This window comes from Bos indicus x Bos taurus, chromosome 13, assembly GCF_003369695.1.
Source record: "Bos indicus x Bos taurus breed Angus x Brahman F1 hybrid chromosome 13, Bos_hybrid_MaternalHap_v2.0, whole genome shotgun sequence".
Lineage (NCBI taxonomy): Eukaryota > Metazoa > Chordata > Mammalia > Artiodactyla > Bovidae > Bos > Bos indicus x Bos taurus.
In genome coordinates, this window is record NC_040088.1 from 25,697,237 (window position 1) to 25,712,801 (window position 15,565).

General features: G+C 47.6%; 1 protein-coding gene across 10 annotated transcripts in view; it reads left to right on the forward strand.

Moving 5' to 3' along the window:
• The window catches only part of STX16 (syntaxin 16), a 51,039-nt gene that overhangs the window by 14,672 nt on the left and 20,802 nt on the right, over window positions 1-15,565 (forward strand). For 3 of the 10 annotated variants that reach the window (XR_003514045.1, XM_027559006.1, XM_027559007.1), the window contains 2 exons: window positions 4,611-4,743; window positions 9,853-11,184. Coding sequence is in view for 8 of the 10 variants with exons in the window: in XM_027559006.1 (XP_027414807.1) it covers window positions 11,053-11,184 (132 nt within the window). In the remaining 2 variants the exon portion in view is untranslated. Of the gene's footprint in view, window positions 1-4,610; window positions 4,744-9,852; window positions 11,185-15,116; window positions 15,284-15,565 lie in introns of those variants that run through there. The other 7 variants (XM_027559013.1, XM_027559014.1, XM_027559010.1 and 4 more) reach the window with 6 other exon arrangements.

Genomic DNA, 15,565 nt, shown 5'->3' on the forward strand with positions numbered 1-15,565 from the left:
AACCTGGCAACCGAGACACCAAGTTAGCATACTCAAAAGCCATCCTGCTCAGTCTGCATCAGTATCGACTGATGGAGTGGGTGAGTGTGTCCAGGCTAAGGACACGCCTTAGCCAGTCCTCCAGGCTAAGGTGTGAACTCCTTAGCCTGGAACATCATTCTCATTAAGGTGCATCTTCTGCCTGTGTGTCTTCCTCCCAAGCATCTTTACGGGCCTTGGAACACTTCAGGCTCCTTTGGGCATCCCCTCCCCCAGAACACAGCTCTTCACCCATCCACTGGCTGCTCTTCAGCATGTTTTAAACTTCAAGTGATGTTTCCCTTTGGAGTCATTTCACACCAAGGCTGAGTCACAGTCCTCCTCTGAGCTCTCTGGAAACCACCATCAGTCCCTGTTTCTTGCATCTCTTTCCAGAGATGTCTAGTCATTTACCAGCAAAACACACACATCATTTTTCCTCACATGAAAGAGAGCAAGAGAGCATACAATATATTTTTTTCTGGATCTTGCTTCCCCCCTCCTTCTCTTAATACTACATCTTAGAAACCTTTCCCAATCAATATATACTGAACAGCTTTATCCTTTTTAACTACTCTACAGGGATACCATATGGATGGACCATCATCTATTTCATCAGTGGCTTTTTGTTGAGAATTCAGATGGTCCACCCTCTCATTGCTGTGAACATCTTTGTACACGGCCAGGTCATGCTTCTGCCTCTTCCACACCTGGATGATTTCCAATGCCCTCCAAGTTTCCCTCCATGAAGCCCATGTTAATCTTTGCTAAGTGAGGCTGGCTGCCCATCTCCGGCTTCCCAGCTCCTGGGGGTACCTCCCCTGTAACACTTACTGAAGGATATTTATTAAAGTGTCTGACTTTCCTTGTATTTTCTTAATTTCTGAGCCTCCAGCATGATTCACAGTGCCCATTACACACAAGATAAGTGCTTATAAATTGCATGAGTGTCACATTTATTTTATGATATTTTAAAAATATTAAAAAATTTTATTTGATTTGACTGTGCCACGTGGGATCTAGTTCCCTGACCAGGGATTGAACCCAGGATCCTTGGATCGGGAGCACCAAGTCTTAGCCACTGGACCAGCAGAGAAGTCCCTGAATGTCACCTTTAAAGCCCTGACATCCAGAGAACTCCAAGTCTGGCTCCACCCTGATTGATTTCTGCATCATCACCTCCCCAGTGCGTACTGGGTTCTGGGGAGCTCTTTCCTTGTCCCTCACCCACCTTCTTCTTCTCCTGCTTCTCCAGCTTCGCATGTGCTGTTTCCCCCTCTCTGGGGTGCCCTCACCTTTCTGAAGCCCTTGCCCCTCCTTCAAGGAAAGGGTCCTCCCCTGCCTCCTTCATGAAGGGAGCTTTCGCTGAAATATCAATCTCTCCCTTTTCTGAACTGCGGCTGCCTTCATAGTCACTTTGGCATATTTTTTCAAGCTCCAGTGCTCACTAATTGTTTCCCGTCTGTTGGTTTTGTGTCCCCAGCTAGACTGTGAGTTCTTTGAGAGCAGAGCATCTTTTGAAACTCCAGCAGCTCTACAATGCCATGCCCATGGTTCAATACTTCTGTATTGGTAAAGCAATGGGGGTCTCCATCAGTTGAGTCGGATCTTAATACCAAGGGCTGGAAAAGGTCCTTGGGGCACACAGGAAGTGCTAAACATCTCCATCCTGGTAACCTTTGAAGTGGGAGATGTGACCCATGTAGAAGAGCCTGTGGGAGCTTGGCTCTTCCCTAGCCTGCTTAGACTGGGCCTCCGGGGAGTCCTGTTACTCTGCAGTCCTTATGGGCCTGAAGATATCTCTCCATTGCGTGTTGCACACAGCACATGCCCTGCTTCCCAGGATCCATGGGAGACACAGAGGACCCAGAGAAAATCGAATGAATTTCACTGAGACCCATGTCCAGTCATATTTCCAGAGGTAATTTGACTCCAGTCCGACTGGCTCAGCCTCCATTTCCATCAAAAAGACATGAAGCACCCCATCCATCCCATCAGGGGAGAATAGTGAAGTCACATCTCATAGAGACAAAGGAAACACTTAACCAGTTTTGCAACTGGACTTTGAAAGCAACAAAAGGGAAAGAAGGTAACAGAGTCATGTGTTTACCACTGACAATCCAACGTTGAGGCTCAAATTGATTGGGACTGAGGCTAAGGACAAGCCAGCCTTTGGTAGATAGGAGATCTGCCAACTGGAGATGCAAAATTCAGCTGGATCTTTCTCCATCTCCACCCCTCAACCCCATCCTCGCTTTACACTACCTTCTCTTTAGCCGAAATACCTTGAGCCATTTGAGCTTATGGATGACGCCTGATCAGAAAGAGCTGGCCCTCAAGACATCTATCAGGACTTTCTTTGCCCAGCCTGGCTTACAAACCTCACATCCCAAACCCTGGGATTTGGTGGTTAAACAACGATCCATCTTCACACTGTGATGTTGTGTAGCCTGCCTCCCTCCCCATCCCCCAACAGCAATGCCCAAATGTCACTCATCTGGTCACACTCCATGAGCAAGCGCTTCCTCTGGCAGTGCCTACCCTCCCCACGGTCCCCGTTGAGTGGAGGAGGCAGATGTGGAAACAGATCAATGCAAGACAGGGTGGCATGTCCTCCGCGTCATGAATGAACATGGTGCTTTGTGCTCCAAGAAATGAAAGTGACTGATGTTGCCTGCGGGGCTGGGGAAGGACTCACTGACGACAGGGAGCTTCATCTTGAAAGGTGAGTGAGTTTTCCAGGAGGAGGAGGTGGGAGTGGAGGAAAGAATTCAAAGCAGAAGCTATCAAATGTCACAAGGCACAGAAACGGTAACCACGGAAGGTGCCAAGAATGTTCCACAAGGCGAAGGATTCCTGGCAGGTCTGGCTTAAGAGGCATGGGCACTACAGGTGTTCAGAGGCACGGTTAAGGAGTTCATTCTCCCCGCCGCCGTAGGCAGTGAGATGACAGAGCAGGCGTCTAATCAGGAGAGGTGCACGACCAGATTAATCTTTTTGGAAAGGTGATGGTTTAGAGAACATCCTGCATCGGGGACCAGCATCAGAGGCATGGAGACAAGGCAGAGAGGCTTCTTTTGTGATTTTTGAGGCAAGAGAGAGAATGACCAGTGGAGCGGCCGTGGGCAGGACAGTTGGTAGGTAGGAGGCAGAATCTTCTACACTCTGATCGTGGATGGTATGTTTACCTCAGGTAAAGAGGAGCCAGAATGGCAGATGAGGCCAAAGGCTCTGTTTAGGGGGCAGACTGACTCTTGGTGCCATAGATAAGGGATCCAGGAGGAGGGGGAGTATACCTGGGTAGGAACCCAGTGGTTCACCAAAGGGTGGGCAGGACATCCAGGAGGCTCTGTGCAGGTGGACACGATAGAGTCTGTAGTATCTGAAACCACGGGCAGGTAAAGTCTAAGACACAACAGCAAGAATAGAACATCTGGGGACCGGCCTACAGACAGACTGAAAACGAGGGAGCGACATTCAAGGAGAGGCAGATGGCCATGTGCGAAGGGCAGAGTAAGGATTGAAAACTGGCCTGAGGCAGAAATCTGCTGCTTATAGTACCCAGCATTCTTTCTCTTAGGCCCAACACATGTTGTTGTGTTATTGTTGTATGTGTGTGTGTTCAGTCATATCTGACTTTTTGTGACCCGATGGACTGTAGCCCAGCAGGCTCCTCTGTCCATGGAATCCTCCAGGCAAGAATACTGGAGTGGGTTGCCGTTCTCTTCTCTAGGAGATCTTCCTGACCCAAGGACTAAACCCTTTTCTCTTACATCTCTTGCATAGGCAGGCAGATTCTTTACCACTGTGGCACCTTGGAAGCCCTGGGAACCTCAACACAGTGATTTCAAAAAAGGGATAGCTAACAGTGCATCTTGTTTGAGTGACCCAGACCCGGCTACCCTCACCTTCCTGAGTCCAGAAGTGGTCACATGACCCAAGCCCAACCAATCAGATGATCACTACTTTCTGGCTATTAGCTTGGCATTTTAGGGTCCAGGGAGGAGGATGGGACTCAAGATAGGCCAGTGAGAGTCAGTTCTAGACTTTTTATCGAAATTATTAAGAAAGAGAAGTGTACTTTCTACTGGGGTTGCTATGGTGTGAGACACCAGAGCTGGGCTTCCAGACGTCAATTTACCACCTCCTGGGGAGAACTAGCCTGAACATGAAAACCCTGCAGAGCAAGGAAGAGCTGAGAAATAGACTCTTATGGATACCATTTACCCTCTGGATCCAGCTATGTCTAGATATTTCTTTTCTTTTCTCTTTTTTCTTTTCTTTCTTTCTTTTGTTATTTGGGCCAATACATTTGCTTTTAAGTTTAAACCAATTTGCTCTGGGTTCTGTCCCTTGCAGCCCAAGGAGTTTTGACTCTTATAAGGCCACATGGTTAATGAGAGGCTGCTGGTTACCAGAGTGGCATCTGGAGAAGACTGGATCCAGCTCTGTACTTGACATCACTCAGAATACCATGTCATGTGGTTACTGCCATGGGGGTGGGGGTGAGAACAAACTAGAAATGGAGGAGCTGGCTGAGTCTCAGTACCTGTTAGCGAGAAAATACAATAATTTCCTTTATATTTTTCAAGGGTTGAGTCATCCTGGTCAGCCCCAGCTTGGCACTTCAACTAATTGTTCTTGCCAAGGAAGATGGTGAAGACAGGAAGGCTGATTTATTTGAGGATACACATATCAACATCATCCTACAGGAGAAAACCAAAGGTATGCTTTGCTGGTGTGAGCTGTTACCTAAGAGGTTTCTTTGGAGACCTCCAAGACCAAAAGCCATGAGGTTAGATGTTCTTTGAGTCTTGAAGTTGATCCAGCACAGATACATGGCATGATGGCCCAGGACCCTGGGAGAGGACATTCCTTTCCTGACAGCACCGACAAGGTTGGAGGATCACTTTATACAAGGTGATCTGAGACCCGGGTCCTGAGAAGGAGCCAGTCGTGTGAATGACTAAGTAGGCAGGAACAGCAACTTCTAAGGTGGTTTGAGAACCAGGAGGAAGGCCATTGTAGCTGGAGTATGGTAGGTGAGGACAGAAGCGGACGACTTGACCTCCTGGTATATGCTGGTCCTGAGTATATTTCCTCTCATCTTTCCATCTGTCAATCCATCCACTCATCTATTCCATAAACATTTGTGACATGTAGACAATGGGTGATGCTAAGACATGAAGGAAATGTTCACAAAGCAAAAGGGGAAAGACCCACAATCTAGGCAGAGAAAACCACATTAGTCAAGCCCTGGAGAGGGACAAGCACACTGCTTGAGGGTTGGGGGCTGTTGGGAAGGGTCTTGAATGCCTGGCCTCCCTCCCAGGGCACCCCCACCATGTAGAACACATACGTGCGGAACAACAGGAATTTTTTTTTTTTTTTTTTTACTTATTTTTGGGTGTGCTGGGTCTTCAGTGCTTTGCAAGGGCTTCTCTAGTTTTGGCAAGCCAGGCTACTCTTCATTTCAGTGCACAGGCTTCTCATTGTGGTGGTTTCTCTCGTTGTGGAGCACAGGCTCTAGAGCAAGGGCTCAGTAGTTGTGGCACACGAGTTTAGTTGCTCCAAGGCATGTGGAATCTTCCCAGACCTGGTTCCTTATCCACTGCACCAGGGAAGTTCCCAGGAAATACTGAGATGTGAAAAAACAGTTTCAGTAAAATTCATGATTCTGGAATAAATCAGATATAGTCTTATACTGTATTCTAAACAGCCAAGGGGTAGCAGGGACCAAAAGCTTAAGAAAAAGTGAGGGGGAGAAACACCTAACATGGAAGACTATTCCATCAATTAGCTTAATTTTTTTCTGCCAACCAAGCAAAGACCATCATTAGTTACTATTAGCAATGGCCTGGCTTGGAGAACACCTGTTTTCTGCTGAACGTCACTGGTACAGGCCAGAGGGAGCTGTTTCGGAGCCTCAATCAGGCGGTGACATGATGAGATTTGTGCTTTGGAAAGGTCACCATGGCTGCAGCGTAGAGGATGGATGGAGGGGAAGAGAGAGCATGTGTTAGGCTGCTGGAGAAACACACACGATGAGAACCAGCATTTGGGCAGAATTAATGGAGGCTGCATTCCTTGAAGGCAAGAGTTGTGCTCTGTTTCAGCCCTTGTAGCAGCGCCTGGCAAGAGCTAGGCAGAGCCACTGGTAGATTTTTTAGAAATGCTTCCTGAATTGAATTGTCTGCTATAAAAACCTAATGGAGTCTGGACAAAACAAAACTTGCCTCTCTGCAGCATCTCTCTGCTCATGAGAGGTGTCGTGGCTAGAGACAGACAGAGCTAGGGAGTTTCCAGAGGTTGGAAGTGCTCAGGGTTTTGAGGAGCTGTTTGGGGTGACAGAACACAAAGCTCCTGTCTCCTGAATCTGGCCAGAATCTGCCTGTTAAGTCAGATCTGTGCAAATGAGACATTCATTAGGCTCGGGGGCTTCTGTTGCTCATCCTGATTTAGAAAAAAAAAAAAAATGACCATCTGTCTTCCAAGAGGAGCTAGGAAGGCCCAAGTTAAGAGGTGTCCGTTTGAAACTGTTTCAACCCTTTTTCCACCTGTTTAGACACATCTGGATTTCTAAACCACAGAATCTGAATCTTAAAATGTATTCAGGACCCACCCCCATGCTCCAAACTCTTTGGAGTTTGCTGTGAAGCTTTCCAGCAGGGAGTGTAGCCTGTGTGAGCTTTGTGCTGCTGAAATCAAACACATGGCCATATATGGAGCACTTACTGTGTGCTGGCCCACGGAGTGAGGGCTCCATGAGACCTATCTCATCTAAACGTCTTCCCTGAAGGGTGTGGGTCTCGCCCTGCTGACCCATTTTGTCTAACCACTAACCTGTCAGCACTTGAAAACCTCCTCCTGCCCCTGCCATTGTCTGTCTGCAGCTGGGAAAGTCCATGTTTATGGTTCCCTTCCGCACTGATTACGATGACAAGAAGACAATGAAACACTTGTCTCCCAAAGTGACTTCTTGGATCCACTGACAAAATGTTAGAAAGTGGGTACAAAGCCCAAGAAACAGGACACCCAGGCTCTGTGAGCTTGGGGAGTATTACAGAATCCTATCGCAGGCCAAGAATGAGTCACAAAGAAAGCTTTTAAAATATAAAACCATCAACCTAGATTTCAATTCCAAGGAAACACATACTTGGCCATGAGGGAATGCTTGAAAAAAAGAAAAAAAAAATCAGGCTTAAGCCACTTGACAGGAAAATAAAACAGCCAAGGAACATTCAAATATAATGATTTATATCCTCCCCCCACCAACCCACCTCACTCCCAGTATGGGTCAGGGTGTACACAGACTGGACATGGTCTATAGCAGGGTGGGTGTCCCAGCCAGGGCTTCCATTTCACTTAACACAATTTCCCGCACACGATCCCATGCCTGGACGCAGCCGGGTTCTTACTGCACAGTGCTGCCTTCGGGTTGCTATGCCAATCTCATGGATGCTTCATGGTTTCCGTGCTTTCGGGCTCTTGGGTTGCTTGAGGTAGCTGTTCTGGGAATACGAGGTTTTTTCTTCCATTATTTATGTGAGCAAGTGCCTGTTCATTTCTCTCAAAGAAATGGAAGCTTGATTGATTTCCTAAACGTAAGAACAAGATTGTCCTGCAAAAAACATTTAAGACTGACCAGGAAGGGCAACCACCATCTACTGAAACACAAGCCCAGGAGTCTCTAACGCTTTCCCAGGAAAGGGAATGAATGAACGGCTATCCTATATAATATTTGCTCAGCACCTGATAGTTGACAAAGGTTTTCACTTAGCTCATTGGATCTTCACAATAGCCCCGGGGAGGAAGACAGGGAGCACATTACATGGATTATTAAAACCCCACATTTTCCCCCTTCCTAACCGTTAATGGCTCTAAAGGCTTAAAGTCACTCCAGGGCGGTCAGAGAGTTTGTGGAGGATATCTCAGGTCTCTAATTCACTCATGCACAAATTTAAAAAACATTTATCCGGAGCCTAGTACTAAGTAAATGCAATGGCCGAGGGTACAAAGATGAATAAAACACTAAAAACACGGTGCCCGGCAAGAAGATCGCGTTCTAGCCTAGGGGAGAAAGCCACAAGTAAACATGTCCCTGCTTTGCAAGGTGCTGAGAGCTCCAACGAAAGGAACACGATGCCGACCACGTTTCTGTCTGATGTCTTGCCTAACACCAGCTCGGTTGTTATTTACATTGTCTATTCTCCGAAGCAGGAGTAGGGGGCTTAGCCATGCGCCTTGGGTCAGGTCTCACTGCAGGGATCGCACGCGCTGTGGGTGGAGATAGGACTTGTCCCTCTTTCGGCAAACAGGCACATATGTCCCGGGGTGCCGAGCTTGCCTGGGGTCCGCACACAGGCTCTCTGAATTTCCCTCCCCGAGATAACCGGGGTCCCTGCCTTTGGAGCAGCGGCTTTCTTCAGCCGCAGCCGCCTGCTCGGAGAGGCAGGCAGCTCGCTGTCCGCGGTGTCACGCGGCGGCGAGGTTTTGTTTCGCCTGGGCATCGTCCAACGTCCGCGAAAGCCCGCAAACGAGCGCCCCTTCCCTGAGCACCCCACTAGCCCACAGTCCGGCTTCGGAAACCACAGCCCCTTCCTCCAAACCAACGCGCCAGCCCTGCTCTCTGGCTCTCCCGGTTCTTTTTATTTTATGCATTTGGACATTTCCCTCCCGAAGATATGTTTCACAGTAATTTTTCTTTACACAACAGATGCACAGAAACGTTCTCCTTTAGAAAACAAAATTATATGTATGTATATGTATGTATGTATGTATGTACAGGGTGCCGCCAGCGACACGGCGAAACCCGGCGGGACCCTCGCCCCGCGCCCCGCGGGTGCTACTGACATCCGCGCGCGGGTCTCCGCGCCGGCCCGGCTGCCGCCCTTTGTGAGCGCCGACACCAGCTTTGTTTCCCGTGTTTGCGATCTTTCCTTTGCAAACTCGGCGCTTAGCACGGGGGAGACGCTCGGAAAATGCACGTGTGTGTGTAAAGTTTGTTTCATGCAGAAACAATTGCAGGGATCGGGCCGTTCCCGGGTGCCGGGGCGATTTTCCTTTGTTAAGACTACACTCTCGAGTGCGGCTCGGCGGCCCCACGGTGGTCCCGGCTCGCCCCGGGAAGGGGAACCCGTTGCCGCCCCAGCCCCGAGCCCCTGGGGAGGGGCGGTTGCCCGACTCCACGACCCCGATCCACTCGGGCCCGCGCGCCCGGCCCAGGCTTTCTGGCTCGGGCTTCGGCCTCTGGGCGCTGGGGGGGGGGGGGGGGGGGGGGGGAAGGTGACCTCGTGCGGCCAGTAGGGTGGCCTCCTACGGCCCGTGGCGTGGCCCCGGGCAGGACACCCCGCAGGACTCGGGCCTCGCTCGCGGGGCGATAACCTGGCCCCTGCTTGCCGCGCTCGGGCTCGGGCGACTCGATTCCAACGCGCCCCGGCGCAGCCTCTGCCCAAATCCCGCCAACCCGAGTCCGCAACCAAGTGCTAGGTTTGGCGGAGGGCTCCCCGACCCAATTCCAGGGCGGGAAAGCGGGCTGGGGGTGCGGGGGGCGCGGGGCTCGGCTTGGCACACGGGCGCGCTGGCCCACTAGGCAGGGAGAACTGGTTGGGGGCGGGGGGCTGTCAAAGTTTCGGGAACTTTTCCACTTGAGATTGTACAACCCTGCAGTGCCCCCTACAGAACGCGGCAGCCGGGCAGGTCCCCACGACCCCCCAACTGCGGGCCGCGGTACGGCCCAGGCGGCCTGCAACTCTAGCTGGAGCTTTTGCTTTTTTTTTTTTTTTTCCTTTCTCCTGCTTGTTTTCCTGATACATTTTTTTTTTTTTTTTTTAGAATTGGGGAAAAAAAAGCGAGTGCGAGCCGCCGCCTGCAGTGGAGCGTGCTCGGCCTCCAAGAGGCAGTCGTCTCCAACTTTTCCTCTCCCGCCCCAACTCCGCGCGTCTCAAACTTCGGCTCTGCTGGAACCCAAATCTGCCTGCCGCTCGACTCCACTCTAATAAGGGCGCCAAGGCCCCTGGCAGTTGTTTGCAACGTGGGGCCCACGTTCTCGAGGCTCAGGCCTGCCCGAAGGCCTGCTCTCAGCGCCTGGGCCCAGTTGGCAAGGGGGAACCTAGCGTCCCGGCTGCACCCCGGGAGAGGGCGGAGCGCTCCCGTGCCCCGGGGCAGGGGGGTAGGGATCTCCCGCGCCCGGAACGTTGCGAGCAAGGCTTGTGAACGTCGCAGGGGGGCACTCTCGAGAGACGGACAGGAAGAGGGCCAGGGGGGAACGCCAGAACCCGGGACCCACAGCACGGAAACGGCCCAGGGGCTGAGCAGAAGTCAGATCCCGGGATGGAGGGAGCCGAAGAAGAGGAGTGAGGAGGCAGTGAAGGCAGGCTCTGCTGCCCTCCTGGAGGCCGGCAGCCTGCTGGGGCAGTGGAGGACCAGGCCACCCATAAAGGGAAGGGGTCAGGAGGTCGGGGCCCCGGCCTTATAGGGCTCAGACCAGGCCCCAGCAGGAAGCAGCAGGCGTTCAGGGCCCAGGCCTGGCTCGGTTGTCCAAAGGGGGGCCTCAAGCAGGCCTCTCAGGCCTCTGGAGGGCAAACTGAGCCAGAGGCAAGCCTGAAAGCACGGCCCAGACGCGTGTGAGCCAAGTCAGACATAGAAGGTTCGGGCCCTAGGGGGTGTCAGAGACTGATGTGGTAGGGGGCTTACGACTCTTCCAGTCCAAAGCCGGATTGGCCAGTTAGACGCTTGTAGATCCAAGGTTGGATTGGGGAGGGGTCTCTGGGAAGTTGGCTAGCAACGCAAGGATTGGGGGGATTTGAGTGCTTTGAGATCGAAGGCAGGCCCTGGGTAGGGGGAGTCAGACAATTGGAAAGCCGAGGTGCCATCTGGGGAGGGGTCTTTGCGCTTGGAGGAAGCACAGAGCAGCACCTGCTTGGCTGCAGGCCTGCGAAGGGGACCAGGCCAGGCCAAGAGAAAGAAAGTGAATAAACCTGGACTCTTAAGTGGGCGGGGGCCCCCTGAGCTGGGGGTCACAAAGGGTGAGACATGGCCACGAGGCGTTTAACCGACGCTTTCTTGTTGTTGCGGAATAATTCCATCCAAAACCGGCAGCTGTTAGCCGAGCAAGTGAGTAGTCACACCACCTCCAGCCCTCTGCATTCACGTAGCATTGCTGCGGTGAGTCTCCAGGCGGCCTCCGACACACGCCCTGTGTGCACTGCGGCTCTGCCTGTCTGTCTGTCTGTGTCTGTCTCTCTGTTTAAAAAAGAAGATAAGACTAGCATGGAAGTGCGGGGTCTATTGGCTGGGGTCTGCGAGCTTCGATAACCCTGGCTGGGGAAGAAGCATCTAGATCCTGCTCCACCTCTGCCTTGCACGCTCTCTTCACTTCCGCATCCCTCTCCGTCCTCCCCCTTCCACCCCCCGGGTTGTCCCCGCGCGACCGGCGCCTCCAATTTACATATGTTTTAGCACTGAGATTTGGAGGCTTTTTTTCCTGAAGCCTTTTTGTTCCGTTTTGTTTTAAGCGCCCCCCTCCTTCCCCCGTCCGCCCCCGCAGACAGCCTCACTTTGGTTCTGATGGTCGGTTTGCAGGCTGGCAGATCCAAATCCTTGCAAATGAAGGATGCCCTCCTCCCTAGAGAGGAAGGAGTTGGGGTTTTGTTTTTTTTTTGGGGGGGGGGGGGCTGTGTTGTTCGTTTTTTTTAAATGGCCTCGCAGCCCTCTGTGCCCGTGTTCTCTGTGAATAATTGCTTTGCTGTTTTTCATGGGGGTTCTTGTTTGTGAGGCTGTAAGGTGCTTGCTTCTTCGTTTTCTATTTCCCAGACAGGAAATTAAGCTTTTTCTTCCATAGGAACTTTTTAAAACGAACGTGATGTGTATGTGAAAATTAACCCCCCAAATAGCCCACGGTTTTGATTTAATTAACCTGAACCTTTCTTTAGCCCAGCTGTAGAATCTCTTACAGGAAGGGCCTGGAAGGATGACTGTTGTTTTCCTGTTTGTTTATGATAAAGGGCTACTTTCCCCGTCCAAACCTCAATCTCCTGCTCTGTTGAACAAGGAAGTGGGTGTAGATAGTCTAAACAAAGGGTGATGATGAGCTCTGGGTAGCCTAAATTGAAAAGTTATGATACTAATTTGTAATGGGGGGCTCCTGCCTGTAGACAGGTTGGGTTTGAATAGAAGCAGCATTGGGGGGAGAGTAAAATCACTCTAAGACCGGATTCTTGGGGGTTATGCTTGACATAAGCAGTTTTGGGGCTCTCACACTTACTTCACCTGTTACGGATTATATTCCTTTTAAATTTTTTATGACTTGATCTAAATGCTTCACACAAAAAAATGGCTATCTGTCTTGATTATTGACAGAGCACCTATAAAGACAGTTTTTCCTTTTTGTTAATCACAAAAGGAAAATGTATTTGTCCATCTTGCTTATGTAGAAAAGCTATTGTAAACTGTGAACAGCTTTAGGAATAAAATCACGGTAAATTCAAATCAAAAAGCATAGAAAACAGGGACCAACTGAGTGTGTGTAGGTTTTCAGTTACTTGAGAATGTGAAGATTTTTTACATTTGTAAACTGAAAAAAAAAGGTATTATACTAAGTGCAAAATTGAAAACAGGCTAATTCCAGCGCTAATTTTGAAAAGAATGTTCTGGAATAAAAGAAATAGAGAGTAGAAATTCAGTGGGGAAAAAAAAAATCCTCAGTGGAACCTTAGTTTTGCTAAGATGTAAAAATTGCATGTTCCTCAAATGGCTTGATTTTATGCTACCTTGTAGAAAGGGAAAAAAAACAACTAAAACTCATGTTAATATTTCTAAAATATTAGTTTTTAACTGATTTTAAAACGTTTGCTTTAAAATTTTTAATCATATAACGTTCAAAATACACTACACCATAGGATAACGTGAGGCTTTTTTGTTATCATTATTAACCATTTGGTCAGACAGTTTAAAAACCTGATGTCCGAGCCGGCAGCTTTTTAAAAGTGCATCTCTAAGTAAAACCTATTTTTTAAATGGATTTCTTAGGCAATTTTAAATATATATATAAACTAAGTCATATAATTTAAAATATATAGCTCATGTGTACAAGTTGGAAGAATAGATATGTCAGAAAATGTACAGGTATATTTAGCTAACTCAGACATTTTCTTGAAAATAGATTTCTAAGTCAAACTAAAAATACATACCTAATTCAGAACACTAAAAAATATTTTCTACATAATATACCATTGAAAATTTTACATATATTGGTTTGACTATTTAAAATTTTTCTCAGATGCTTATAAGAATCAGATCTTTTAAAATATCCTTATAAAAAAATCCTTGTAGTCAATTCATATTATCTGAAAATAGGTTTTGCAATTAAACAAACATGTTTTGCCTAATTTAGAATTAAATAAGTCACATGTATATATATTTTTATCGTGTGCATTAAAAACACATGGCATGTCATAGATTTCTGAAGTGTTTAGGGGTAAATTATTATATTTTCAGCTTGCTTGCAATTGATTCTACAGAAACTATTTCTGCATTTACACACAGAAACAAATATGGCAAGACAGCATGACTACATAGAGGGTACAATATTTTCAGCTTTTCTGCAAGCTGAAAAAATGTTGTAAACATTTTGGGGAAAAAGCCGTGTCTAACAATTTTTAAAAACTTTATTAAATATTTTTAACTGCATATCTAGCTCATACAAATTTAAAAACCTCGTTTCTGGGTTGTAAATTTTCAAAATCTTGTAGCAAATCAAACAAAATTAATGCTGTCAAATTTGACTGGGTTTTAGGTGATATTAAGAAATTAATTAAAATTCAATAAATTTGTTAGACTTATTAGTGAGATCTACTGAAACGTTTACTATTGAAATGTCCAAATATCACTTACTTTATATTTAATCATAACCCCCCCCACACACAAAGGAAACAAATAAGGCAGAGTGTTCCTTACTAATTGCTAAGTCTACTGATGAGTATTTCAGGGGAGGCTGTTCCATTTTACATACTTTTCTGGGTGTTTGAAAAAGCATAAATAAAAACTTAAAAAATAAATACCTGTCATGTTGAAAACACAAGTAAGACAATTAAAATACAATTTGCATATATTTACTAAAACTCAGGTAATTAAAAAAGAAATAACAAAGCTCTAGAGTCTAACTTAATTTAAAAAATCATAAACTGAAATTTCTATTTTCTAGTTAGAAGAAAAGGCTGTAGAAGTTGATATTGGGGTGGGCAAATTATCTCACAATTAGAAATATATCACAATTTTTTTTAAGCCTGAATTTTCACCTCATTTTGGGTGAAAGCTGTGGAAATTGTAAAGTGGTGTTTGTGCATGAATGTACATATGACACACCTCAAAACAAAGCTCACGTAAAACTATATTCTTCAGAAAATTTAAACAGGCTTTTTTTTTTTTTATTTTACATCCCTGTTGGAGGAAAAAACTAGAAGTTGGTGGTTGAGGGTGGTGTGGTTCATTGTGTGCACCTATAAATGCACACTAAAACAGGTTTTTGCATCCTTCAGGCAAATATGTCACAGCTAAGCAGAATTGAAGGAGGATATGCAGTGACAAAACAAAGTCCCAAGGGCCAGGGGGGACCTAAAGGTCATTTGACCCAACATCCCCTCTGTGATAACCCCTTTGCCTGCTTGCCTTGACTGCATTCTGTGATGGGGATAGGAAATTCCAGCAGGCGTCACCCCCACCTCAATTACTACCAAAAAGCGCTTGCCTCCGTGAACCCCATCTGTCAGTGTCTTGCATCCTGTGATCCCTGGCCCTGGCCCTGGCCCCTAGGGTCTGACACAGGAAGCCCTTTCCTCCTCCTGCAAGACAGATAACCCTGCAGCTTGCTTGTGCCCCGGACCTTTCTCTAGCTCAGCAGTCCTGGCTCAGGCAGGGAGGTTAAGTTTCTTGCCTATGCATGAAGTCTAGTTTTCTGGTTTTTTCCTGTGGGCATTTTAAAGTTCAGCGCCCAGAACTGAACAAAATTCTACTTAATTGTGGTCTCCATTGTGTTGATATTAGTAAAACTAATTGTGAAAGGCCAGGGGTTTGATTTTTTTTTTTTTTTTTTTTTTTAGACTCTCAGCAAAATGCAGCTGTTGCCATTTCCCATTCATTCTGCTTTGGCCTCAGTTTCAGATGCCCCGTCACGGTTGTGCCTCAGGGCAGCATGAAATACAGGGAAGAGCACTGGACTCCAAACCTGGGAATTTAGGGCCAAGTCACACTCTGGCTGACTCAGAATGTAGGTCTCTGGGCAAGCTTTTAATCTCTTCTGACATCTTTTGCCTGATTTGTAAATTGAGGGTTTGAGTTAGGGGAGATTTCTAGTAAGTAGTCCTGTGGATTGAGCAGTGCTTTCTCAAATTCTCTTTTAATGCATTGTTTCTCCTAACCAAGCCTTGCAGTCTTAGCTTTAATTTGAAAAGGAGGAAATCATAGTCAACAGCATTGCCCTGTCCACCAGCCAGATGTTACCGCAAAAATCCTCAAAAGTAGCTCCAGTACTGTGGAGAAGTAGCTTTGA